The 26,534-nt window shown below is 59.4% G+C and overlaps 1 protein-coding gene across 2 annotated transcripts in view; it reads left to right on the forward strand.

The window, feature by feature from the left end:
• The window catches only part of TSPAN9 (tetraspanin 9), a 164,262-nt gene that overhangs the window by 134,727 nt on the left and 3,001 nt on the right, over positions 1-26,534 (forward strand). For both annotated transcript variants that reach the window (XM_064478934.1, XM_031444297.2), the window contains 2 exons: positions 25,054-25,245; positions 25,622-25,696. In XM_064478934.1, the coding sequence (XP_064335004.1) occupies positions 25,054-25,245; positions 25,622-25,696 (267 nt within the window). The remainder of the gene's footprint in view (positions 1-25,053; positions 25,246-25,621; positions 25,697-26,534) is intronic.

Consider the following 26,534-nt stretch of genomic DNA (forward strand, 5'->3'; position numbering starts at 1 on the left):
CCATGCCCAGCCCAGGCACTCTCTCCTCTCCTTCTGGCCTCCCCTTCCTTGTCAGCTCTTTTTTTCCTTCTTTGTCCTTTTTTCCCTCCCTCCTCCCATGTGTAGGGGGTCACCACAATGATGGGCGTGATCTGGTACCATCCCAGCTCAGGATTCATGTTCTGAAGTTTTCCTGCTTTTTTGCTTCATGCCAGCATGGATTTCTTAAAGAGGTTGCAGGCATGTTAGTGGTCCAAGGCTGTCTTTGGAGATGGCGAGGGAGCCTCGGCAACAGCAGAGACCACTTCCGGGACGACAGGAAGGAAAATCACATTCAGCGTGCAGCTGCCGGGCCCACCTGCTCTCACGTGAGCATCCGGCACCTGGAAGACAGGGAAGTCACGTGCTGTTACCGTCCCAGCAATGAGCTGCCATCGCAAGAAGTGAAATCCACTTGCGTGTGACACTCTCCCTGGTGCGTGTGACTGCCAGAGGGTGCAGGGAAGCGGGGGCCTGGGTGTCCAGTGACCAATCGCGACTGCTGACGGGGCTCTGAGAGGGGAGAAGAGAGTTTGTTTCTGATTGTATAAATGCGTATGTGGTCGCTGGAGAATTTTAGAAGGAATATACAGGCAGAAAAATAGCCTGCATTAGGATCACTTGTAACGCCACCACGCAGAGCCAGCCTCCCCTCACCCTTGATGAGTTTCTGGGTGTGTATGTGGGAGGTTTTTTGGTTGCTAGGGACACCTTGAGTTAAAAGAAATAGAAGGACACAGAGGACACTGGATTCACTCCCCCCCCGCCCCCCAGGCTGCCTGGGGCCTCCCACTTTGTCTGCACCAGCTGGCTGCCCCTGGGGACTAGGCAGCCACTTAGTGCCGTGTCTGAGTGCCCACTGGAAAGGAGACCCTGCTGCTGGGGAGATCCTGCATGGTGTGGGATGCAGAACCAGAAGTGGCTGGGACCCCAGTAGCTTGTGGGACAGCCCCCACCCCAAAGCAGAGGCCCCTGGCAGGTGGCCCTGGGGCTGTGCCCAGACTTCTAGTGGCAGCGCCATGTTAGTCCGCTCTGGCTCTCCGGGTGAATGAGGCTGAGGGATCGCTTTTCACCTGCGGATTCTGACTCTGGGTCCTCACTCTGCCCTCCAGAGCCTCGTGGAATAAGTCCCGACCCCGTGGACCCGGCTGCGCGTCTCACACTTAAACCCGCACCCGTGTTCCTTGCCACTGCCCCAGGTCCTCCTTGGCCCGACACCCCCGGTCCCCACACCCGTTCCCCGCAGGCAGGGCACTCTCACACCCCCCAGTGCTGCTGTGGCTGGAGAGGTGACGCCTCTGGCAGGGCTTCCGGGAGCAGGTGAGACGGAGCCGCGTTTGGAGGGTGGCGAGATGGGGAAGCCCATTCCAGGCCAGGGAATGGCACGCGGAATGCTCACCCGCGGCAGGTGTGCACACAGGCCTGCGTGAGTGTGAGCTCTCTCCCCGCCAGAGAAATCCCCGCCCCCAGTCTCCCCCCGGCCCAGGCCCTTATATAGCCACTGCCCGGGTCCTGGAGCCCGGGGTGGGGCGGCCCCCCCACTGTACACATGCGGGGAGCCTGCCGCGAGCTGGGCTCCAGCCGACCCTCAGGGTCGCCTTGTCATCACAGCCGGAGTCAGCTGTTGGTTTGGGAAGCCTTCCCTGGTGTTTCACGGTGCGTAGCCAGAAATATAACCCTCCTGTTTGCCAGCAGTGTTGGATCTTGGCAGGCATCCTCATGGCCTATTTTAAACTGAAGGGAGCAGAGAGCGGGGCCTCTGGGCTGAGCCCGGGACCCTTTCCTCGCGGGGCCGAGGGGGCTGCTGGGGCTGGTCACTTTCTCCCTCCTTGGGAGGGTGGACACCTGTCTTGGGGAAGGGCACAGGGCTGGGAAGTGGGGCTGTTTCAGGGCAGTCTGGAAGACGTTTTCATGATTGCACAGTGAGCCCTGGGCTGGCAGCGGGCGGCCTGGGCTGTCCGCTCTCCCTCTGCGATGCTGTGGGCACGTTCAAGCAGGCCGCCCTGTTTACCTTGCCATCTGGAAAATGGGGGCTCCTGTGGCTCCCAAGACCTCAGCATGGTTACGAGCACGTCCAGGATCTACCAAGTCCCTGTCATCCTGCTTCGTTTGCCAAAGTCACTCTCCCCGGCGGGCAAAGCCAACTCCAGGTAGACAGGCGCTCCCGAGAAAACCAAATGGAAAGTTGAAGGGAAGGGGCAGCACAGGCTGCTCAGCTACTCTGGGGCTGCCACTGGCTCAGTGAGTGAAATGACAACAATGGCTTGTGAAGGATCCAGCGTAGCCTGGTGCTTCAGAGCCTGGATTCTGGATTCCACTTGCCGAGCCTCTCCCCGGGCAAGCTCCCTGTTCTCTGTGAGCCTCTGTTTCCCATGGGTCTATGGGGATGGTGCTGATACGCCCTCGAGACGTAGCAGGCACGCAGCGGGATGACGGGTCTGCAGGACGGCGCCTGCGGTAGGGCAGGGCTGAATGAGCTCACCGCTGCCATGGCTGCTGCCGTGACACTTCACAGGACGTCACCATGGACAGATGGTGCCAGCGGTGATGCTGGAGCTGGTGGAGAACAGGCACCAGTCGGCCCAGGATCAGCCTCAGTGGAAAATGATTGCCTCCTCACCACGGTCCACAGCACGCCAGGTGGGGACTGGAGTCTGGTCGCGGCCCCACAGGAGCCCTGTCCTAGGGGTGGGATGCTGGTGGTGGTGCCGACAGGGTGTTCATCCTCAGAAGGGGCCACAGCATGTCAGGTCCCAAGGGGCAACGTGTCCCTGCGCATAGTTCCGTCCGCTGTGCCTCAGCCCAGTGGAGCCCACTCCTGGCCAGGGAGGTGGGTGGTGACAGCTGTGGAAGTCCTGATGCACGATGGTCCAGGGTGAGGTCTGAACATCTGCAACACCAAAACCCTTTTTGGTGATTCTGATGCCCAGCAGAGGACTGGGGACAAGGGCTGTAGAGGGACAGAGCGTGGAACTTAGCCTGGCCCTGCTGCTGAGTCTGGGGTAATAGTGTCTGCCTCCGCGGGCTGGTATGAGAGTGAATGGAACAGTGGGCCTGAACACCCTAGTGCACAGGCCCGCGCCCTGGATGGCGATGAGCTTTGAGACGCCGGCTGGGCAGGGGCCTCTCCTCTGCCGGTCTAGGTGCTGGCTGCCTTCGGGGCTCAAGCTTCTCCTCCAGACCTTTTCAGGGCTTAGGGGCTCTCTTCCTTGCCCTCCCCGCCCCTTCCCACATCCCCAACTTTGGATACCTAGACATGGGGGACCTTCCTGTTTCAGAGGTGAGGAGAGGCGGGGGAGAACCGCCTGCAGGTCCACGGAGAATCGGTGCTGGGTGGGCCCTGCCCCCAGGTCAGGTTCACAGGCGCCTTGTAATCCACCTGGGCCCGTGTTCCAGGCTCTAGACCAAGGGCCTAACACGTTTCTCCACCAGAAAGAGCGCAAGAGGGAAGAGCTTGTGCTCTGTCCTGTCTGTCCTGATGTCTGATGGTGCCTGGAGAGTGCCACTGGGTGCCAGGCACTGTTTCACGTGCTGTTGTACATTAACTTACTGTGGCTTCCTGACCAGCCCGAAGGCGGTCCTGTGAGTCAACCCGCTGAACAGACACGGAGATGAGTCTCAGAAGACCTATGAGTTTCTCAGGGCTGTGTTTTCAAGGACGCCTTCCCCAGTCCTGTCCTTTTCACGTTAATTCAGAATCAGTTTCCATTGACGGCCCCTCAGTGGTGACGAGCAGGCAGCACACACTCTCACGTGGACACTGCGGCCTGTAACCCCGCACTGGCGGTGGATGCTCTGTGCACACGTGTGTTGACTGTTGAACAAGTTGTATTTGTTGGTTTCTAGGGGACCGCGAGAGGCTGGAGAGAGGGCAGCAGCTGCCCTGTCGCTGGGAGAGCTTCTCTGACGCCAGCCTGCCCCCCGGGTGGGCTTCCTGCCGTGCTCACCAGCGCCCCATGGTCCCCCAGAGCCCAGAATAGCAGTCTGCAGTCAAGAGGGTCAGTGAGGAGCCGGGCACATGGCTGGGCTGCAGGGCTGATGGGCGCAGGACAGTCAACCTTGGGGCTTGAGGCCTGGCCCCGTCTGTCCCGCCAGCTCTGGGCTTTTTATAGAGAGGCCGCGTTTGGCAAGCCCGGCGAGTATGTGTGGGCCCTCATCTGACCGCAGCAATGTGGACCCTTCGCAGGGGTGGCCTGAGGAGACAAGGCCCCCGGGCTGACCTGGGTTTGAGTCTTGGTAGCAGCTGACGCGCCCTGCCCACGGCCGCCTCGCCTAATGGGAGCAGCCCGCCAGGGAGCTGCAAAAGGAAACGGCCTGCGCGGCTCAGCTCTATTATTAAACCTTTCTCCAGCACTTTCTCCCCACTCAGCCTTCACCACCACCGGGGCGGGACTGTCCCTGCGCCACCCTAGAGGGACGTGGCCGCCGTCGGCGTTGTAGGGAGGACGGTGTGGGGGCCCGTTTCAGTTTCATGGAGCTGCCAGTGGGATTCCCCTGCTCTGGAGGCGGAAGAAGTCCTGGCCTTCAGGAAGGGCTTCTTGGGGGCATCTTGCCTGCAGCCCAGAAGCCCGAGAGCCTTTCCCTCTGGGTCACCCTTAGAACGAGGCGGCCTCTTTTAGACGACGTCCTCGTGCAGGAGAGTAAACGAGCGTTTGAGGATTTGCAGTGCTGGGAAGAGTTGGCATCTCGCGGGTCTGGAGATGAGCGTAAGGTTCAGGAGGGGTGCCAAAGCTGGACCCCCCTCGTGGCTCTCAGGGACAGGCACCACTCTTGTTAGCGTCCTGGAGTGGAAGAGTCTCTTGCCACTTACATCCTCATACGCTGTTTGCTGTCACCTACCCCTTTTTGTTTTCTTAAAAGAGTTTTTTTTTGTTTCGGGTTTTTTTGTTTAAGAGCACTTTTAGGTTTACAACAAAATTGAGAGGAAGTCACAGAGATGTCCCGTATCTCCCCTGCCCCCACACACTCACAGCCTCCCGCCACGCTCAACACCCACACCAGACGGTACATTTGTTACCAAGGATGAACTGCCTTTGACACGTCAGTCCCCCAGAGCCCATCGCTCACCTGAGGGTTCACTCTTGGTGTTGTGCCCTCTGCGGATTTGACGGATGTGTCGTGACACGTGTCCGCCAGCAGAGCGTCACACAGCGTAGTTTCACTGCCCTGACAATAAGCCTCTGTGCTCCACCTGCGCACCCCCCACCCGAACCCTGGCAGCCACTGACGAATTTTCTGTCTCCACAGTTTTGCCGTTTTTGGAACGTCGTATAGTTGGAATCACACAGGCTGTAGCCTTCGCGGATGGGTTTCCTCATTTAGCAGACACGTTTACCATCCCTCCACGTTCCGTTGTTCACTCACCCCTTCTTTTACAGACGGCGGGGAAGCTGGCACCCGGGCCCTTCCAGTCCCCACTGAAGGCTCGCTTACATGAGAGTTCCCGCCCCCACCTCTTTTGTGGTTTTGTCCTTTGTCAGATTTATCGGGTTGTCAGGGCCAGGGAGGTGATGATGATGAATGGGAAAGGGGGAGAGGCCGTGGGGGGCCAGCGGCTGGAGGGGGGACAGCCCGAGGCTGGCGGAGAGCTGGTGAGCAAGGCCGGAGTTACTGAGTCACAGACGGCGGTCAGCTTGGCGTCTGCATGGGAAACGCCAGGCCTGGTGGCAGCGCACTTGGTCCATGCCTCGGGAGGACGCGGCAGAACCGCCAGGAACCTGGGCCGGGCCTGGGCAGGAGGGACCCCACGGCCGAGTGCCTGAGGCCAAGGCCACAGGCCTGGCGCTTGGTGCCTCTCTGCGCCTCGGGAGGTGTCTGGTTCCCCCCAGGAGGCGAGTGCATTAAAAATAGCCGATGACGGACTGCAGCGAGAGCTGCCGCTAGCGTAATGGTCAGTTTTGAGAATGCCCTGGCGAGGGCTGGGAGGATGGATGAGGTTAAATTTGGCCCTGTTGGCCGATTGGCATCTCTTGAGCCAGGTGCTAATCCCTTCAGGAGGTCAGATAAGCTCCCCAGCAGCTCCTGATCATGACTTTGAGGCCAGGTTAACTCTTTCACGGGGAGCCCCAAAGTCGTGACGGCTCCATGTTGTGCAGAACAGAGCAGAAGCCGCTGTGGGGCTGGACTTCACGGGGGTCTGTCCAGAGGAGGGCCAGTTCCTGAAGTACGAGATGGACTCTGCTCTGTGACCGTCTCTCCAACAAGGCCATCGCTCGTCCTGGGACCGCCCTGTAGGCAGTCCTGTGGGAAAGAGACGGTGCCCTTCTCCCTGGGAAGTGGCTCAGCCCAGGGGAACCTGACCTGCTGAACATTGGGGCGACTTGGGTGGCACCACTGAAGGCCGGGGTCTCCCTCTCCTGGTCTTGTCTTTGTCAGCTCCACGGTCCGAGGAGTCAGAACCCAGTTTCCGGTGACTCCTATACGTAGAAGCAGAAAGCACCCCCACTGCAGTTCTAGGCTTTGGGGGTTTCCGCTCCCACCCTGTCTGCTGGAGGCATAACGCCCACCTTTTGCAGAGGGAGAGTGGGATTGTGGCCTGGCCCCCCAGGGACTTCTGGGGGCAGCAGGTGGGAGGTGGTTACTGCTTTTCCTTCAAGTGCGGGGTCCGGCCTGACTTTCTTCTCCAGCCAGGGGTCCCACTCTATCTCCTGATGCCATGGAGAGGCCGTGCTCGTGGGTTTCTTGGAACCCCCTCTTTCCAGGACCTTGAGATCTGGTCCCTGTGGAGCCTTGTGCCCCCGATGGGCCATCCTCTGCTTGGTGGCCGTGTCGCTCTGGGCTCAGCTCGCTCCCCTGGTACGAAGCCTCGGCATCAGAGGACAGCAGCGGCTGCTTGTTCCATTATGAATTCAACTGGCTGATACCCGCAGAGACGCCGTGGGAATAAATTATCCCCAACGAGCTCTCCGGTTAGAAGCCAGGCCCCTCCGCCGCTCAGCCCCCTCCCCCCGGCTCCCCGGTCACCGGCATCTCAGCGGGGACTCTGGAGCTGCTGCCCCTCCCCCTTCACGTGCCCCTTCCACCTCGGGCCCATGGCTTCTCCCTGACCAGTCCCCACGCGGGCTGGTCCGTGACCTCGAACAGAGCGCCTGTGTGGCCGGGGACGGGGGCGGGGAGGCCTGGGCTTCATTGCCTCGGTTTCTGCATGCTCTTCAGAAAAAGACAGCCCTGCAGGAGGCGCTCTTCGCTGGTCTTGCAGGGTGAGCTGGGACAAGGAGGGCCTCCTCCCACGAACGGGATGCTTGGATGACGATGAAACCGGCCTCTCCGTTTTGCCGGAGCGAGATGGTTCCCAGCAGGTGCACTGGGAGGTGGGCCGTGGGCGGCCGTCGAGGACCTTGACTGTCAGGCCAGAGGGTGTGAGCTCCTCGCACGCACGAGCAGTGGGGAGTCACGGAAGCTCTGAGCATAGAAATGGCCTGGAAAAGCAGTTTTAGAAAGAAAAATTGAGAGGGGCAGAGAGGAGAGGGGAGCCGGGATAGTATTGGCAAGAACAGGGTCTCAAGGGCCAGCTGAGAGGTCGGCACCTGCGGGTTTGGCTTGGCTCTGTCTCAGGTTGGATCTGCACCCTGGTGGTCCCTCCCATGGGCTTTGGGGGTCTAGGAAAGGAGAGCCTTGGGAAGATTCATTTTGGGTCTGAGTGCTGTGGGCCTGGGACATGTCCTTCCACCCAAGGATGTATTCTGGGGCTCGAAATCTCCCTGGTGTCCTCTCCATTGGGATGGGAAGGAGAACCTACACTGCTAGAGGAGAGAGGCTCCTTGAGCATCTCCAGGGGTCGTGTGGCCCACCTCCTTCCAGGAACAGCTAAGGGCACAGGAGCCTTCACCCCTTCCCTGGCTTGGGAGCTGCCGTTTGGCGTTTGAGACTAAGACGGCAGGCGAGTTGGTTCTCCTCCTCCTCTCCCTCCCACCAAGGCTGCAAGGAGCTTGGGGTGACCCTAGAACCAAGCAGTGTTAACAGCCCTGTGCCATGCCTGCCCCACCTTCCAGGGCCCGTACCCAGGGTCTTGTCCCGAGCCAAGATCCAGAGTGATGGCCTGGTTGAGAGCCCTCGGGCAGCCTCATCACATCTGCCTCGCTGCCTCTTGTCCCTTAGGTGAGATCCTGAGATCAGGTGGCTGACGCATGAGAGATGGTGACAGCCAGGCAGCCCAGCACCTGGGAAGCAGGAGGATGGACTCATTCAATTAGAAAGCGTGTGTGGGTCTGAGCCCCCAGCATCCTTGGAAAAGAGGACTTTCCGTGAGCGTCACTCGGTACCAGGCACTGTGCTTATGCAACCCTGTGAATTTGGTGGCATTGTCTCTGTTTTGTAAACGAGAAATGACAGCCTCGAGGGGTCATGTTGCTTTTCTAAGTTTGCACAGCCGGGGTGGGGAATTTAACTCCCGTGAGCCCGTTGACATCATAGCCCATGCTCCTTATTACTCTTTTTTTTGCCAAAGCTGTTCACATCCTGCAGCGTTTTCTCTGTGCTGCAGCTCAGCACCCTCCACCACTCAGGGCCCCCGTGATGCCTGAGAGGCTTAGTCCCGCTACGCCCAGCGCTGCTGGAGAGGAGCGCTCTCAAGGACCCGAGCCTCCCGAGTCCCGGCCTCCTCCCTCTGTCTGTCCCTCCCTCCGCAGAGGTTTACTGAGTCTTTAGCATGCAGCTGGCACCTGAGGGACACACACGGGGCAGGTCAGGGTCTCCAGCCTCCTGGCTGCCACATTCTAGTGGGGAAGACGCGTGCTTACAAGGCATAACGGGCTGCCACGCAGGACGGGGGCGAGGAAGGCCTGAAGGGTAAGGGGGAAGCAGCCACGCGTCTACCTAAGGAGGAGCACCCTGACCCGGGGCACTCCCAGCGCAGAGCAGTGCAGGGTGTCAGGAGCTGGCAGAGGCCAGTGAGCAAGACCAGAGCACGGACAGGGAGAGGAAGGCAGAGGCCAGGTGGGGTAGGGTCTCGCAGGCCATGGGGAGGGATTTGGGATTTGCTCTACACGCGAGGGGAACCTCTGGCAATTTGAACAAGGGCCCTTCTGGCCGCTCTGTAGAGAATGGGTTACAGCCGGGCAAGAGGGGCAGCTGGGAAAACGGAAGATGATGGTGGAGGTGGGAGGGAGAGGTGGGGGTAGCCATGGAGACGGAGATGGAAATTGGAGGCAGCATCGGCAGGACTTGTGGGTGGGTGACATGGGCCACGAGGGGGACCCTTGGGTTGCCTGTGGCTTGAGTTTCGGGCTTTCTGAGTGACCCTGTTGAGTGTGAGAGGTCTGTGAGGCGTCCGAGTGGAGGTAGGAGTGGGCAAGTAGGTGCAGGAGTGTGAGCCCAGCGGGGGGCCGCCCCACGGCGCTCGGGGAAAGCAGTTCCTCAGGACACTGTGACAGCCTGCGAGGTGCCCAGCACTTGGATGTGGTTCCTGGCATCGTTTGTGCTTAATAACGGCCTGTGGAAAGGAAGCAAGATGTTGCTTGAATGAGTCACACAGAGGAAGAACACTGGTAACCCTTGTGGTCACGTGCCTGGGGGCGGGGCTGGGGTGTGGCTGCGCTTGAAGTGACAGCGTTTCGGTGCCACTGGAGAACTTGGATACGCTCGGTATTCATGGCAGTGCTGGGCCTTGTGGTCCTTGAGGGCACGCGTGGAGGTACCCTTTCCCCCAGGGACCAGCCGGGTGCCGCGCAGACAAGTTGTACCATCTTAGTTCCCTGCTGCCGGGAGCTCGCCTTTGTGAAAACAGGAGAAAGACCTCTTGAGAGCCTACTGTATGTGAGGCACTGTGGGAGATGTGGAGTGAGAGCTGACTTAGTTAAAACCAACGAGGAATGAGCGTGAGTACGTGGGACGAAGTGCGTTAGGTGCTGTGGCGGAGGGAGCACCTGCTTCTGGCGCACAGAGAGGAAGGGAGGGAGGGTGGAGCTCAGGCCCATCATGGAAGGATGAGCACTGCCCAGCAGTAGGGGCTGGAGGGGGAAGAGCTCACGGAGAGGCACGCCGGCCAAGTCTTGGGGCGTATCACAGAGGGACGGGTAGCCTGGGTTGCGGGGACGGCGGCACACTAGTGAGGAGGAGCCTGCAGGAGGTGCGTGCCGGGCCGAGGGGCTCCTGCCACACCCTGCAGGAGGCAGGAGCCCTCCGAGGCCTGGAAGATGAGGTGCGACGTGCCCCAGGCGGAGTGTTCAGATTGCGGTGGTGACAGAGTGGGGAGGGAGTGACCAGTAGGGGTGCTTCCGGTGTTCTGGCCAAAGGGGTGAGACCAGGAACTGGGCCGCAGGAGTGGAGTGGACAGTGTGGAGGCAGGAGAGCTGCAGGGGTGCGGCGGGAGGATTTGGCATGGGTGGGGGGCAGGAGGTGCCCGGCAGTGCTGATAGACATTTATGACGTCTCGCCGCGTTCTCGTTCTCCTTTTTAATCTTCACAGCAGCCTTGCAAGTGTGACATATAATTTTGAGGAGTTAGCATTTGGGCCCCCATTTTACAGATGAGGAGTCAGAGTCACAGAGTCAACTGGCACAAAGTCCCGCTGGGAAGGGGCAGAGCTGGGATTTGGAACCCAGGCGCTCACTCCAGTCTGTGCTTTTAGCTGCTGGCCACCGGTCCAACTTCTGTTTCTTGGAAGGAGGAATAGATGGAGGAACATGTCCCCAAATCAGGGACGTGGGTGGAGAAGTGCATTTTCAGGAGACTGGGACGGACACCCTGATTCAGAGTGCGTATGACACTGCAGTACAGAAATACTGATGGTCAGTGCATGCAAAGGGTCCTGGGCCGCTTGCGACCTGAGAAGCTATGCGGTCACCTGCGTGGTTAGCGTGACCCCCTCCTGGTGCGCCTGGTGCCGGTGGCAGGATCCTCCCCCGAGTCCTGCGTCTCCAGCAGTCACGGTCACGCCGGGCCCCCAGGCTGAGGACACCTGCTCTGCAGGGCTGTTGCGCCCCTCCCCCAGCACTGGCCCCTGCCTTCCTGGGCCTTGGTGACGCACTTTGCGTAGAAGGGCCAGAATCTGCAGGGCTGCCTTGTGGGTTTGCTCCTGCAAAAGAGGTCGGAGTTTTCCTGAAATGAAGCCGGACCCGAGCTCCCCTGAGCAGCTGGTGCCACAAACCTTAAAGATTCCATCTCCAAGTAAAATCTTTTTTTTTCTTGGCAGGGTTAGGGGTAACTTCTTCCAAAGATGCAAAGCTGCCAGGTGGATGGGAGAGACACCTCTCCCTGTTACTTTTACCGTGTCTGTTTTGTGGGTACCCTGGAGGCAGCACCCTAAGCCTCTCCACTTACAATGTTATTTCTTCTATTTCTTCTGACTCCTGTGTCAGCTGGTATCTCAAAACACACTTTTGAGAGCTTCGGGGAAGTGCCGCGAAGTGCAGGCGTCTGCATTCTGCTGTGTCCTCATCCCTTTCCCGCAACTGCCTGGTTTTTTTTGTTGTTGTTGTTGTTGTTTTTCTGTTGAATAAGCAAAAGCAAGAGCAAATTTATTCCTCGGGATGGGAGCTCATATGAAAATGCGTAGTAATTGTTTCTTTTTGCTATTGTCGATGTGCTTCTGTTCCGTTCACTGAACTTTGCTCTCGGCTTCTGCCAACTCACATCTAACATACAGGCTACTTTCCCGCTTGTCCTTATGAAGTGGTCTCCTTTACTCCTCCAGGTCTCAGTGCAGGGGGCGCTCGCCTGTGTGCGCATGTGCGTGTCCATCCGAGTGTGTGTAATCTGTGTGTGTGTGCGCGTGTGTGCTGCAGAAGCGGGGTGGGAGGAGAGGAGGGAGAGCCAGCTGGGGTCTGCTTCAGAGGGGGACCTCCCCCAGCCTAGACTTGATCGAAGAACTCACATTACTCCAATCCTTCCACTTTGGGGAAGTGCCTGAACTCAGAAGTAATCAATTCTGATTTATATCCAGGTTGGATTTAGTGTCACCCTGGCCCGAAGCTCCACCTTCTCCCACTCTGTTTGGGTGTATTTAACTGTCTGGTTCCTGAGGCAGGTGCTGAATTGGCGTCGGACTGGGCCCTTGACCGTGGGACCCGGAACAAGTCTCCTGTCCGAGCACTGTGTCCTTGACTGGGGGATTCGGGTCGTGGGGGGCGATAAGTCACACAGTCCCTCTCAGGCCCAGCACGGGCCCGCACTCTTCCTTCCTGCTCCTGCCCTGCATCTCGGCCAGGGAGCGCGCGGGGCAGCAGTGAGGTCGCAGGAGCTCGGGGCTGGAGGGGCTTGGGGTGCTGTGAGGTTCAGACTTCCGTTGGAAAGGTGGGGGAGCTGAGCTCAGAGGAGCGGGTCAACTTGCCCAAGGCTCCGGGTGCTGGCAGTGCGTGGCCGGTGTGCTGTGCTGTTCGGGGTCCATCCGCCGCTCTGCCCAGGGGCTCACCTGTCCGTTAACTCCTAAGCATATGTGGAGCCGCGCCTCCCCGGGTGTGGCGGTGGACGGACAGATGGCCCTTCTCCTGCCATATGGTCCGGCCTTTTCAAGTGTCGGGGGCAGGAGGGGCCGTGTGCCCTCGCCCGGGGCTGGGGAGGTGCTCCTGTTGCTGAGCTGAAAACTTGCCCAGCCTCCACGTCCCTGCACCCCTCCCTGTTCTCACCCAGTCCATGCCTGGCAGTGATAACCGAGGACCTCTGCCGATGCCGAGCTCGACACCAGGGACGCACACAGAGGGGTGTGAGGGGAGGTGCCTGCCCCGGGCAGCTAATGGGCCGAAGCACCACTGGCCAAGGCCAGCACTGGGAAGTGGGAGAAGGGTCTGATGAGTGGTCAGAGGGTCCGAGCCACTGAGGAGTGTAGGTGGGGTTCAGGGCGGGGCTGGCCAGCCTGGGGCGAGGAGGTGGGCGTCAGCAGGTACACGAAGGCCTTGGGTTGGATTAAGAAGTGGGGAAGGAGAAGACTTCTAGGGTGGGCAGGTGTGCAGGTGCACTGAGGGGCTGAGGGCTCGCGCCCAGGTGTGGGAAGGCCTTGCGTTGAGGAGTGGGAAGGCTCTGGGAGAACACGTTTTATTCTGGAGCCAGATCTCTGGTGTCAGTGATTGGGCAGGCACATGTCTGATTAGATTTGGCTCTTGTGCCCCAGTGATCGCAACGGTATTTTGGCTCAGAGTGTTGTTGAGGACCTGACTCTACCTGCCACGGGCACTTGCTCACCTGCCTGAGGATAGAACAGGACCCCTGGGAGGCAGGCAACTTTCTGAGCCTCCCCATCTGTGAGAAGCCAGGTGGAAGGGGGCCCTTGGGGTCCAGGGAGAGGAGGCAGGGTGCCCCAGTCTTGCTTTGGATTCACCCCGGCCCCTTGTGGGTCACAGAGCCACTTCCTGCCCTCCCGCCTGCCCGCCTCAGCCTGCCTCCTCTTGAGCTGGCTTTCCACTTATCTTAATTTATTGATGAAAACTTGTTTTACGGTCCAGAGCACAGACAGCAGCAGCTCGCTGCCAAAAGAAGCATGCTCGCAAGTCGGGGAAGCGAGCTGCCTCCCGGAGATGGGCGGCTGGGGACTGGGCGGCGGAGGGAGTAACGTCGTCTGGTGGGCCACCTCCTGGGTGCAGGAGAGGGGCTGGGGGCTGGGAGCAGCCGGGCTCCGGGCTGGGCAGGACCCCCGCCCGCCGCTGGCCCCTGGCTTACAGCTACTCTGCCCGCCCTCAGTCATCTGGATGGATGAGGACCGCGGGCCGTAAATGCTAATAACAACCCCCGCTTATGGCTTTGTGAAGGCACCGTGCAGGGAAGTTTATTTTCCTGAATCTCATTCAGTCCCAACTGCAGCTCTGTTCATGTGGGAGGAACTGTGAATCTCCCATTTGAAAAACAACCACTGGAAAGTCGTTTTCCAAGACTCCCCCCTGCTGGTGAACTTGAACCGAGGCCAGAGTGGTCCTCAGCCCTCCCCACCCAGACCTCACACTGGGCCTGTGTTGTTCCATGTCCGGGCAGCTTCTCCCGCCCGGTCTCGCTGGTCCTGCTGAGTGTTCCCGAGCAGGGGCCGTCTCCTGCTCCTGTGTGGCGTGGCCAGCACGGCTCCCAGCTCAGTGCAGGTTCTGGGGCAGCTGCGGGGAGACCGGGTGGAAGGTGCCTGGAAGGTCACCAGCCAGGCCTCCTCATGGCTCCTCTCTAAGCGGTGGACCGTCTCAGAGTCACTTCTGGGAGCTCCTTGGAGACGCCGTGCCCTGGTGGGTCAGAGGGGGTGTTCTTGTCCCACAGGGTGGTGACAGGCCTTTGCGGGGTCGGCCGCAGCGGCTTTTCTGTAAAGTGGGGTAGCAGCCCCTCAGGGAGCCGTTGGGACGGAGTGATGGGCTGCTCTACAAGCTCCTTTGTGGAAATAGAGGCCCCAAAAGAAGGCCCCCTGAGCTGCAAACTCGTTTATTTTGTTCCTTCCTGCTTCCTTGTGCAGAGGTATGGCCAACAATTGTCTCAGTGCTGGTAAAATCAGTGGAGTAGGTAGCCTACCTGGGCTGGACTTCCCCCTGCCTCCCCCCGCCGGACACCCGTGCACCCCGGGTGCACCCCCAGCCACGTGTTCACCCCGCTGAGCCTTCCAGCGGGGCCTGGGCGGTGTCCTGGGTCCCTGCCCTCCCTCCCACCTCGCTCAACTCAGACTGGGCTAGAAAGTCGTGGAGAATGTTTAGTGAAGTGAAGTTGGTTTTGTTTTTTTTTTTTTAGGTCTGTACAAGGCACAGAAAAAGGCTTCAATCATAGGATCTGCATTCACATTAAACTGGATTTAAATCCTAGGTCTGCCAGCTCCACCTGTGAGCTCAGATGAGATGCTTAACCTCTGATCATAGTTTTCTGATTGGCAGAGTGGGAGGAAGTAATAGGAACTAACTTTTCTGGTTTTTGTGGAAAGGGGCTGACACCATTCTTGGCGTGGCTTAGGGGTCAGTAAATGCTGGCTTCCCCTTCAGTGTTCTTAACATCATCATCGTCACCGCCCTATCAGCACTGCCACCATCCCTGCTCTCCCTGCCCTCCTCATCCACAAGCGGGCTCCCAGGCCACAGAGCAGAGGCCGCACTTTCGACCTCCGAGGTGGCGAGCCTTCCCTCTTCCAAGCGTGGATTTGTCCATGACCCCTTTCCGATGGATTTGGGACAACATAGGTCTAAGCAGAGGGGCCTGGTGGGTCAGAACGTGGTTTCTGGAGCCAGATTTCCTGGGTTCCGTCGCCACTGAACCCCTTCGTGCCTTCATCCTCCCATCCCATCTCCCTCCCGTAAAACGGGGAGGATGAAAATGACCCCCTCTGTCCCCGCCGTTGGGTTGGGAGGCCTAAGTGGGGCAGAAGGGGCAAAGCACTGAGAACCACGGGCACGTGGTCGAGTCCCCAGCAGCCCAGCCTCGGGGAGGGAAGGCAGGGAAGGCACCGGGGCGGGTGGGGGCATGACTCTCCCTGAACAAGTTCTGTGACCTTGGGTGCGCTCGCCTGCCACACTGCAGACCAGTAGCTTTCAGTAAAGTGATCTGAATCGCAGTGGACACGTGGAAGGGTGAGGGTGAGCCGGAGTCTCCAGTTCTACGAGGGAGACAGACAGCAGAACTGTTGTGGGGCGGGGTGAGGAGAGATCTCAGGCAGTTCCGTCAGTGGTGCAGAGACATCTCTGGCAGAGGGACCCGAACTTAACCAGCCTGTGTCCCCCATAGAGCATGTCAGAATGCCAAATCCTGGCGTGGGTGGACACGGCTCCCGGCTGACAGTATAAATAATCAGGCTGTGGGCATAGCATCCCTGGAGAGAAGACCAATCCTGTGTTGGCCATGCATGAGGCTGATTGCAAAAGTGTGTGTGGGTGGCTGTCCTGGGGCCAGAGATGGACCTGCTTGTCAGTCACGGTCCTTCCCGACACCTGTACGTGTAATTAGAGGATATTATCTGCTGAACTTGAGCCACGGAGGACCGTCCTCATCACAGTATTAACGGGCCTTCATCCTGTTGATGGACGGAACGGAGGCAGCCCCACTGGGGGAGAGGTGCCCAAAAACGGACAGATTTTCACTCTTTGACTTTTCCTCCCCCCGGGCAGTGATGGGGGCGCCTTTCCTCAAACAGGGAGAAGGGTCCCCACCCCTCCCATTCTGTAGGATGAGTTATCGTCTCCCAGATCATTTGAGCTCTTTGCCAGAAAGATGTGAAGTGAATTCAAGGTGTCCCCTGCATTTTGCAAGGAGTTTGAGTAATAGCCCCGGACCTTGTACAGTATTTATATTCCAGGGAGCACAGTGCTCGGCAGGGATAATCCTAGTCATCCTCTCCGTGTCCCTGAGCTCTGGGGAGGTGCTCTTCCTCCCTCCGTCTTTTAGCAGAGACACATCCCAGGAAGGCCAAGTAGTCAGAGCCTCTTGGCGTGTGGCCGTCCCTGGGGCTCCACATCCTGAGCTGCAGGCTACTGACAGTTCTGCTTTCTCAAGGAAGCCCAGGTGGCCCCAGTTTCAACGTGAACCTTGAAGGTGGGTTTCTTAAACCCATCCCTGCCTCCTGCGGCAGCCCTGGCTTCTCGTATTACCCTATGCTTTGACGCGCTCAGAAATGCCTCTCTCCCAGATGCACGAAATAAAAAAGAGCAGGAAGGAAAAAAAATATGCTGGTGATGGGAAAATCCTTTCTCCAGACTCCTCTGACAAGCTATTCTGAGTGAGTCCTTGGTGCTTTCCCTCCCAATTTACCGTGACCTTGGGTGTTCAGACAGTACCTTGCCATGCCGTGGTCCCAGGCTGTCTCTCCATGCTCCTTCCTGCACCCAGAGCTCAGGCAGGCATTGCACTTGGGGTGCAGGTGATGAGGGCCATGTGCACACCACCCCCCAGCACAGAGAGCCCCCTTCCTGTGCTGGCACCTGCCAGGGCTTTTCACTGGGCTTGGGTGGCCTGAAGCTCCAATCTGTTTCCTGTTGTGTTGACAAGTTCTGGAGTTGGGGTCACCCTCCCTCCACTCTCCCAGGAAAGGGCCATCCTGCCCCTGGCTTGGGGAACAGAAACCTCCAGCAGAGGCCAGGACAACGAAGGGTGTCCTCCGTCTTGATAGCTCTTCCCCCGAGCCTGCCCCCTGCCGTTTTAGCTGACTGTCTCCTGCATTCCGAGCAGGGGTGGAGGACCCCCGCTGGGTGCTGGGTGCTCGCCCGAGATGGGCAGAGTCTCGCCGTCTGGGGTTCAGTCCTCCTGGAGCGAGCTTGGGAATGCTGGGTTACAGGTGCTTCCCAAGTTTCCCTTCTCCCCTGCACCCACCCCGACCGCACTCTGGCCAGAGTGGGAAGAAAGGGCAGCTTTGCCACCCCTGGGGGCCCTCCCAGAAGGGCCGTGGTAGTGGCATGGCTCAGTGTGTACAGACTGAGTGACCACGCCCCCTCCACAGGGCTGGCAGGTGCTTGTATCACCCACTGCTCCTTGGTGTCCTAACCACACCTCACTCTGTGGTCCTTCGGGGCCTGTTCCTTGGGTTCCGTCCCTTCCAGCAGCCTCTGTCCCACTTCGGGACTCCCCGGGGGCTCTGAGCCGGTCCTTGCGTCCTTTAACATTTCCCCACTGAGTGAGCAGACCGGCAGTCAGTCTGGATAGTGGCGGGGTCGGAGTGTGCTGGCACCTGAGAAAGTAGAAGTGGGCCCTGCTGTCAGATTGGAGGAGTCCAGAGGGGCCGGGAACCAGGGTGCAGGTGGAGGTGGGCGAGGTGAGCACGTTGCCCTGCAGGCCTTTCTCCCAGACAGAGGAAGGGTGTGGAGACCAGCGTTCTAAGGGGGCCGTGTGGGGAGAGCACCAGGCAGGCCGCCCCCACCCCGGTTCTAGTCCTTGCCCCTTGCTCCCTGGGCACCAGCTGTCTGGGCGGCTGCGCCTGCTCTCAGCCCCCCTGCCCTGGTCTTTGAAGCCCCGGGACAGATGCAGACTCTCCCCGTCCCAGGGCTTGCCCCCTGCAGTCCCACAGATGCCTCGGTCGGAGTGAGCTCCTGGGCAGGGCAGATGCACTCCACACCGAGGCCAGGCGGGGAAGCCCGAACAGATGGGCAGTGTTTCAGCAAAGCCACCTCCCCCTTTCCCCCACCGGGGTCAGAGAACACCAAGCACTTTGTGCAGTTATCTGGGACCAGGGCCGCGGTGCCTGGGCTCTTACTACCCCGACCCACCCCTGGGGCCTTAACCCGCTGCGGGGAGGACGGGCTGACCTCAGGGGTCTCCTCCATCATGACTCTTTCGTCCCTGGCACTTCTTAGAGTCTTAGACAGCAAGAGGTGTTGTGGCAAGGCCCCCTCTCAACTGTGGGATGTTCCAGTGACTTGAGGCAGTGGTCCCTATGTTCCTAATGACCCTACAGAGTTCGCTGGAGAGAAGTGGACTCTGGGGATGTGCAACTTAAAGGCTCTGTTAACCTCAGAGACTCACAGCTCCCCAGCGCAGCATCCCCGCAGTTTGGCCGTGTTTAAGTGCTCTCCCCTAGAACCATCTTAGCTAGGAAATAACCTCATTATGTAATAATCAAAATGTAACTGGGTTTTAGATATGCAAATGCTTTATGTAATGTTTATTTGGAGGAAAATTTGGCTCAGAAATATGGGTGTGATCTCCCTGTCACCTGTGCAAGCTAGTGATGTTGGGGGCTGTGAAGTTGTGAAGAAATTAGAAGCTTTGAGGGAAAGTGAAGGGTCGAAAAAAGAATGGCCAAGGAATCATACTGTTTGGTTCTTCATTATGCACAAGCTCAGTGTGAACCATGACTGTGCTGTGGCTGCCAGCCAAGCCAGGGGTGGCTTGGGCTGGATTACCAGAAGTATAGAGCTCAGAATGGAGAAGGGGAGAGTGGTGTCTTTGCACATTGCACTGTCCTTGCAGGGCTGGAGGCTAACTTTCAGTGGTGGAGGGTGGCTCAGAGATGAAATCCCTGAAAGCCCTTTACTGGGCCGGGGGAAGTTGGGGAAGGATGCTGTTAGGTCCAGGACTTCAGGCGCATAAAGGCCTGCACACACTCCTCCTCAGCAGGTTGCTTGGGCAGAACCAGGACTAATGCCCGTTAGCCACAAGGAAGCCGGCTCCTGAGTTAATGAGGAAGAACTCTTGACCAGTTAGAGTTGTGCGAAAAAGAGTGGAGTGTGTTGCTGGCTGGTGAGCACTGGGACCCCAGGGGGCTTAAGCAGAGGCTGGACCCTTGGGGCCAGGGTCAGGCACACAGAGGCGCCTTCTCACTGGGGGCCCCCCACCCCCTCCGTGCCCTGATCCTCCTGCCTGCTGGGTGGCTTTGGCGAAGGTGTCTCTGTGACTTTGTCCCCTCCTTGCAGAAGTGGAAACACTGTCCGGCTGCTCCTGCCTCCCTCTGTGGCCGTGAGAGTGAAGCTGCAGGCCCCTCGGAGGCCAGGGCAGCTGAAACACAAAGTAGCCACCCCGCTCCTGGCACAGACGCAGTGCCCCTCTCCCGGTGATGGAGTCCCCGGCAGCCGGCTTCTCCCGGGGCCGGCAGGATCATTACCAGCCCGTACGTCGGCCGTGAAATTTAAGTCGTTTTGGTTTTCTTTTTTATTCTCCACATCCACTAATTTATTAAATGCCATTAAATGCTGGTGCTTGGCCCTGGCTCGTGGAGCACAGGGTGTGGGGGTGAGTGTTTGAAGGGCCTCTGCAAAGCCAAGGGGGCGGGGAGGGTGCAGGGGCTGGGTTGAGGCCTTCTGCAGAGACACTGAGGCAGCGGAAATGAAAACAGTTGGGGTGTGCTGAGCTGTGGGGGGCTAGGGCAGGCAGAGCAGGTGACTTACAGGGACGGGCGAGGGGCTGCAGGTGAGCTGGGGTATACTGGCGCTGGTGGGGATGAGGGGCTGCAGGGCTTCGTTTTCAGGCGGGTATATGTGTCTAGGTCTGGTGCTGTTCCCAGGCCCTCCCATCCATCCATCCATCTATCCGTGGAACAAATATTTATGTAGTCTCCAGGCATGATCTGGGGGTGGCATAGAAACATCTGAGACGTGAACCTGGCCTGGGGCGCTGGGGTATTAGTGCGGGTGGGCAGCGTGTCTGCACAAAGGGCTGGGCGGGGATGTGCTGCCCTGGGTCCAGCTCTGGCACAGGAGGTGACCCCAGGCAGGGCCGTCCTGCACGCAGGAGAAACGGCGGCAGCTGTGAGGGGTCACGGGCAGTGGCTGTGCCGGAGCCCTAAGCAAGCGGCGGCGGGAGCTCAGGAGGGAGGTGGGTTCAGGGGGCTTCACCCCCACAGAACTGGGATGCTGCATAAAAAATACATAAGGAAACATGGCAGAAACTATATTAAACTATATTAAAACTATAAATCAATATGGTTCCAACTGAAGATCGGGAACATGCCATGGGGTGTTGGCTAATTACAGCAGACTTTATAAATGAGGCCATAGCCTGCCGGCCTCACTCTGCCTGCTGGGCATCTGCAGGATGGGCCCAGGGTGACGAGGAATCCTGATGCCGAGACTCTGAAGGGGCTGTACCTTCTCCCTTCTGCGGGGTCAGCAAAGGGCCCAAATGGGAGAGCCTGGAGGAGGGGGACCCACTGGCATTTGCCAAGGGGAGGTGCTGTTCTAGGCCCTGGGGATTTAGTAACAGACAAAACAGACCCAAACCCTAGCCCCTGGAGAGAGCAAGGCAGGGCAAGCCAAGGGTGGAACTTGTTAGCTCCTATCTGGACTTGGGCTCCTTTGGAGCCTGAGTGGGAAATACTTACAAGTGCCCTTGGGTGGGGGCAGGGCAGGGGCAGGAGGCTTGGTGGCCAGGGTGGCCCCCAGGCCTGCCCCCGCTTGGAGAGGGCCGCTGACCAGGCCCGGAGGCCGCAAGGTGGCTGGTCCCAGTCCCCTGAGTCACCCGCCTCGTCCCAGAGTTCCCTCCTGCACTGGGCTTGAATCTGGCCTCCTGTCTCAGCTGAGACAAGCCTCTGCTTTTGGAAGGGCATTTTCCCAAATGCCACCAGCTAGGCTCTCCAGCTCTAGGCTGTGTCACTGCAGGCCCTGCCTGCTTCCTGTGCTCCCTCCTCCCGTCCAGCCTCGCCCTCCCCGCCCCTAGCCCCTGCGCAGCCTTCAGAGGTGGCTTCCTGTGGTCCTGCCCTCCTGCCCAGCAAACCCTTTCTTCTGTCAACCCCTCCCTCCTGCCCTGCCCTGGCCCTCAGCCCCTGGACTGCCCCGCCCTGGCCCTCACCTCATGTGTGTGTGTGTCATCCCTCTCAGAGCCCGGATGCTGCCCGCCCCTGGAGGACCACAGCAGATTCTCCGTCTGGTAGCCGTCTTGTCCAGGAGGCCATAGCCAAAGGGTGGACACCTGGCCCAGGTGCGGGGCTCGGGCAGGGATTCTCAACCTCTTGGCATTTGGGGCAGAAGGTTCTGTGTGGTGGGGGCTGCCCCAGGCCCTTTCGGATGCCTAGCAGCATGCCGGGCCTCGGCCCACTAAGATGCCAGCAGCTCCTCCTCCCCAAATTGTGACCACAAAACCGTCTTCAGACGCAGCCGGCCGTCCCTGGGATTAAAGTCACTCTGGTTGTACCACTGGGCTTGGGGAGAGACCAGTGCATCTCAGGCTTGGGGCCTGAGAAATTCTCTAGTCCAAATGCCACATTTTAAAGGAAATTGGGCCTCAGAGAGGGAGCGTCTCGGTGTCACACTGGGGAGCAGTGTAATGGAGGAGGTGTTATAGAAAAAGGGTTCAGGCAGCTCTCTGCAGGCTGGGCTGAGAAACAGAGGCCAGAGGCTGGCAGGGGTGCGTGGCCGGGACCTGGGCGTGGGGCTCAGGCATTGGCCTGGCACCTCTCACCTGTCGGGGGCTCAGCGTGCACTCATGGTCTCCTTAGTGCTGTGGTGTCACCGGGGTTCTGCACCAAAAGCCAGGAGGCCAGGTCCTGGGCCCGGCGTGGTGGTATGATGGCCACTCAGTGTCCTAATCTGTGAACATAGGGCCCAAGGACTCTGCTGGTTCTGAGTCAGAGATGGGAGCTGGGGTCCGTCCATTTCAGCAGGAGGATATGCGGTGAGCAGGGCTCCTCGTTACCTGCAGGGCCTCATTCACTCAGCAGCAGCCTTGCGGGGGTGGGGCCGGGCGTGCAGCTTGGAGAGGACAGCTGGGGAACTTGGGTCCAGGCTGCTGGTGGGGGCAGCAGGCCTTACCTGGGACCTACCCTGGGGAAAGGTGACCTAGGACAGGAAGTGAGGAGGAAGCAGACGTGGGGCTCGGGGAACAAGCTTTGGGGAGCTGGTGCACCAAATCAGAGGTCGGCGAGTGTGAAGTCAGAGATGACCCACTTCTGGAATTTCTGAGCTGTTGAGATTTCCTTGACCTCACAGCCCCTCCCCCAGGAGGGACATGGCGAGAAGAGGCACAAGGCCCCCTCCCAGCGGAAACCGGCCTCGGGGGACAGTTGAACAGTCACCCGTCAGTATCCGAGGGGCACTGGTTCCAGGAGCCCCTGCAGGTGCCCAAGTCCGCAGGTGCTGGAGTCCCTCTTGTGCAAGGGCGTGGTGCACCTGGTGGTGCCCCGAGGACTCCCCCAGGCTGGGGAGGGCCGGGGGGCTGGTGTCTCCAGCGCAGGGTGGGAGGGCGTCGTGCGGCTGCAGGGGCCCCAAGGCCAGGCTCCTTATCTGTAGCGGGTGACGGGGCAGCAGTGGGGTCTCTTATTCATTCCAGGGTCTGGCGTTTACAGCCATCCATCCTCAGCATGGAGAGCATGAATTTCCATGGTGTGATTAATGAAAGAAAAATTGAGCCGGCAGCATAGAAACTGACCAGATTGAAGGGAGTTGGTGACAAGTTGGACAGGTCTTTGTGCCTCTCTGCAAACCCAGAGCTCCGACCCGGCCTGGGGCACCACCTGGTGGTTGTGTGGGTGGTGGCGCCCCGTCCGCAGCCGAGCTGGTTGGATACCCCGTGGGGTGGGTGCTCTGGGTCTGGTGTGCCCACACCCAGGAGCCTTGGCCCCGTCCCCCTGGGGCTGCTGCAGGGCACAGGGCACAGAGCTGCTCTCCACAGCGTGGGGACCCAGCACCTGCTCCACTCACCCCACTCCATCACTGCAGCTCCTGGAACCAGCTGGTGTAGGGATGTGTGGGAATGGCCCCATTTCCCGTGCTGTGCCCGCTCTGCGCTACCCTCCGTCTCCTGGTTTATCGAAATCCTCCTCGTGTGCTGAAACCCAGCAAGCCCTTCCAAATGCCTCTGGAACTGGACCACCTCTCAGCACTCCTGCATGGCCAGCTGCTGGAGATGGCCACCAGCCCCACCTAGTCACCTGGTCGCTGCAGTGGCTTCCTGGTTGCTCACCCACCTCCCCCTATGCCCTCTGATGGACTGTTCTCCGAACAGCAGCCAGAGTGACCTATTGAAACCATAGGTCAGCTCACTGTCCTGCTACTGGCTTCCCATCCCACCGAGAACACCATTTTCTTTCCTGAGGCCTGTGAGGTCCCGCCTGCTGGTCACCAGTGTCACCTCCAGCTCCCCTGGCTGGCCAGGCACACTCCTACCCCAGGGCTTTTGCACTTTCTGTTTTCTCTAGAACGTCCTTCCCCCATTATTTACATGGCTCACTTTCCCTCTCGCAGGTCCCTCCTCAAATGCCGCCTTTCTGACCTGACCCCCACCCCCCTCCCTCAGTTACTTTCTGCCTCCTTTTTATCCTTATTTTTCTTCACGGCCCCTGAAGTTCTGCTGTGTGTGTGCTTTATATGACGCCTGTGTCCCCTGCACAAGTCCCCTCTTCCCGAGGGCAGGGCTTTGCCCCCATCTCCCCCGCGCTCAGGGCAGGGCCTGGCTTTACTGAGGAAGTGCTCCGTGTGGGTTTGCAGACTGAGTGGGAGAGGAAGTGCCGTCTCCTTGGGCAGCCGCTGCCTCTGCCTGGCCTTCCCAGCGCTCCGCCAGCTCATGGCCACCCAGTCTTCACTGCCTGTCTGTCCTCTCCCTGAAGCTGGGGCAGCGCGAGAGCCGGGGCGGGCTGGGTTCCTGGGAGCCCAGGAAATGCCTCCCAGAGGCCGGCATGCGGCCTTGGCCTTCTCCTCATGTGCTCTCTTTCCATTAGATTCTCACCCAGAAGTGGGTCGGGGAGGTGGGTGACAGTATCTCACTGTCCCCCTGCCCAAGCCCACCATGCTGAGGGACTGCCTCCTCCTCCTGGCACCTGGACGCCTGTGTCATTTATTTGGCGCCAGTGCATACGGCCTGGGGGGTTGCTGCTCCTTCCTTGCTCCCGTCTGGCCCAGAGGAGGCCCCGGGAAGGACAGGGCTCTGACTTGGTCCTTGTTCTGTGTCCAGCACAGATGGTGCAAGCTGTGTTCAGTAAGTCCTGGGTGACTGATGGACTGGCTCCTTAGACCCAGCGGACTTCCCTGGGCTGCTGGAGGCAGTGGGGGGAACATCAGTTTACGGGGCGTAAAACAAGGCCACCCGGGAAACAGGAAACTGCAGCTTCCATGGCATTGCAGCCCCCAGGGGCCAAGCAGGAGGGCGGGAGCCGGGCCGGGTGCCAGCTGCCGGCTCCTGGCTCGCCGGGCTGGAAGGCGGAGGCGTGGTGCACCCATGTCCTGCACATCGGCCAGACCCCCGGCCAGGCCAGCGAGCTCTTTTCTATTTCCATCAGTGTGAAATCTGTTCTTCACGCTCCTGAGGACAGTGGGCAAGTGGCCCTTCTGGTCAGGGCAGCAAGACAGTCGCTGCAAGATCTGGCTCAGAGGAGCTGGGCTCCAAGGTTCTCTCCCCAACCCCAGAGACGAGCCCTTGCTTACTCTGGTAACCACCGTGCGCCCCCTCCCCTGCTGTCTTCCTGACTGCCAGGGCCCCCCCTCCTGCCAAGTGGAATAATCATGTGCATCTAGAACCTTCCGTATTTGTTCCATGCTTTCCTGTGTGTTATTTAATTCCATCCTCATTGGAGTGACCATAGGAGGTTCGTGAAGCTGATGTGGTCCGTTTGTCAGACGGGGAGGCCGGGACCCAGAGAGGCTGGGGGCTTTGTGTCAGTCACACCGCAACGTGGTCTGGGCCTGGTTCTACCCTGAGTCTCATGTTTGGGGGCCTGGGGAACGGGGTGGGAGACATGCATTCCAGTTCCGTGGGGACAAGACGAGGGCCGTGCCGGTCTAACGGGCTTTCCTCTCTCTCCAGCTCTGTGGCTGTGGGCTGCTCGGAGTGGGCATTTGGCTCTCCGTGTCCCAAGGCAACTTTGCCACCTTCTCCCCCAGCTTTCCCTCGCTGTCTGCAGCCAACCTCGTCATTGCTGTGGGCACCGTCGTCATGGTGACGGGCTTCCTGGGCTGCCTGGGGGCCATCAAGGAGAACAGGTGCCTCCTCCTCAGTGTAAGTTGGACCCCAGTCCCCCAGCCCTCCGGGCTCTGGATCGCCCTGCATCTGGGCCACTTAGTCAACTGGGGGCCCAGCTGGAGCCTAGGGAAGTTGCTTCTGGAATGTTCTTTACCTGACCATACCCCTCTTCCTCATGATTGGCTGTCCCTCCCCAGCTGCCCCCACTCCTTGATTGGCTGTCTACTTTTTCTCCCTCTGCTGCCCATCTGGGATTCCTCAGGAAGGGGTGGCCTCTCCCAGGCCTGGGAAGCCCTGTCCAGGTGCTACCCATCCCCTGCCTCCCCCCACCGCCTCCCTGCCATCCCTGTTTGCACCCCGTCCCCGGCCACAACCTCTGCCTTGTGCCCACGCCTGGACCTTCTCTTTCCAGTTTTTCATCGTCCTGTTGATCATCCTCCTGGCAGAGCTGATCCTGATTATCCTCTTCTTTGTCTACATGGACAAGGTGAGCCTTCCCAGAAGGGAGGAGGTGTAGGAGTTTCACTGCCTTGGGGCTGGGTCAGGGCAAGCTGGAGGAAAGGCCCTGGCGGGTCACACCTTTGAGGAGAGGACAGCTAAGAAAGGCCCCGGGAAGGCTTTGGTGGGGACTGTGGGGTGGTTCATTACCTCGTGTAGTCTCAGGACCTGGAGTCCTCTAAATTACCCAGGGATGCTGCAGACTGAGCCCCCCCCTACCCCCCAGGAGTACTCAAGCATAGTTGTGCTGACCACTTGGAGAAGGGCTCAGAGCTGGCTCGGTGGCTGGGCTGGGTGATTGGAGGGTGACACGGTAGAACCTTCCAGGTGACACTGTAGGTAGGGCTCAAAGTGGAGGGAGCTGTGCTTCCTTTTTTGGAGACCTTTGAGGACAGGACAGCTGCTCCCTGTGCTGGGGATCTGGAGGAGGTGGGGTGACCCCTGATAACCCCGCTGTGCTGGACAGTTCCCAGTCAAGCTGGGGAAGCTTCCCCTGGGGCCCGACCACCAGGAAGGATTGGCCAAGCTGCACTGAAAGGGAGAGTCATTATTAGGATTAGAAACGATAATTCTTTTGCATCTGTGAAAAGGAGGCAGTAATAACACTGAGAGATCTCATGGACCAGCCCCGTTCCTCTCTCTTTATGGGAGTCATTCCCTTTAATTCTCCTGACAGTCCCAGAGGTAGATGTGGTTTTCCTGTATTACAGGCAAAGTAGAGGTGAGAGGGTCTAAGTTACTTCCTGGCGAGAGGTGGGCCCACGCTCAAAATGGCTGGCCTGCCCTCCTGTGGATCCCAGGGTGTGTTTTGAGAGCGGCAGCACTGG

The sequence above is a fragment of the Camelus dromedarius genome, chromosome 25 (genome assembly GCF_036321535.1).
Source record: "Camelus dromedarius isolate mCamDro1 chromosome 25, mCamDro1.pat, whole genome shotgun sequence".
Classification (NCBI taxonomy): domain Eukaryota; kingdom Metazoa; phylum Chordata; class Mammalia; order Artiodactyla; family Camelidae; genus Camelus; species Camelus dromedarius.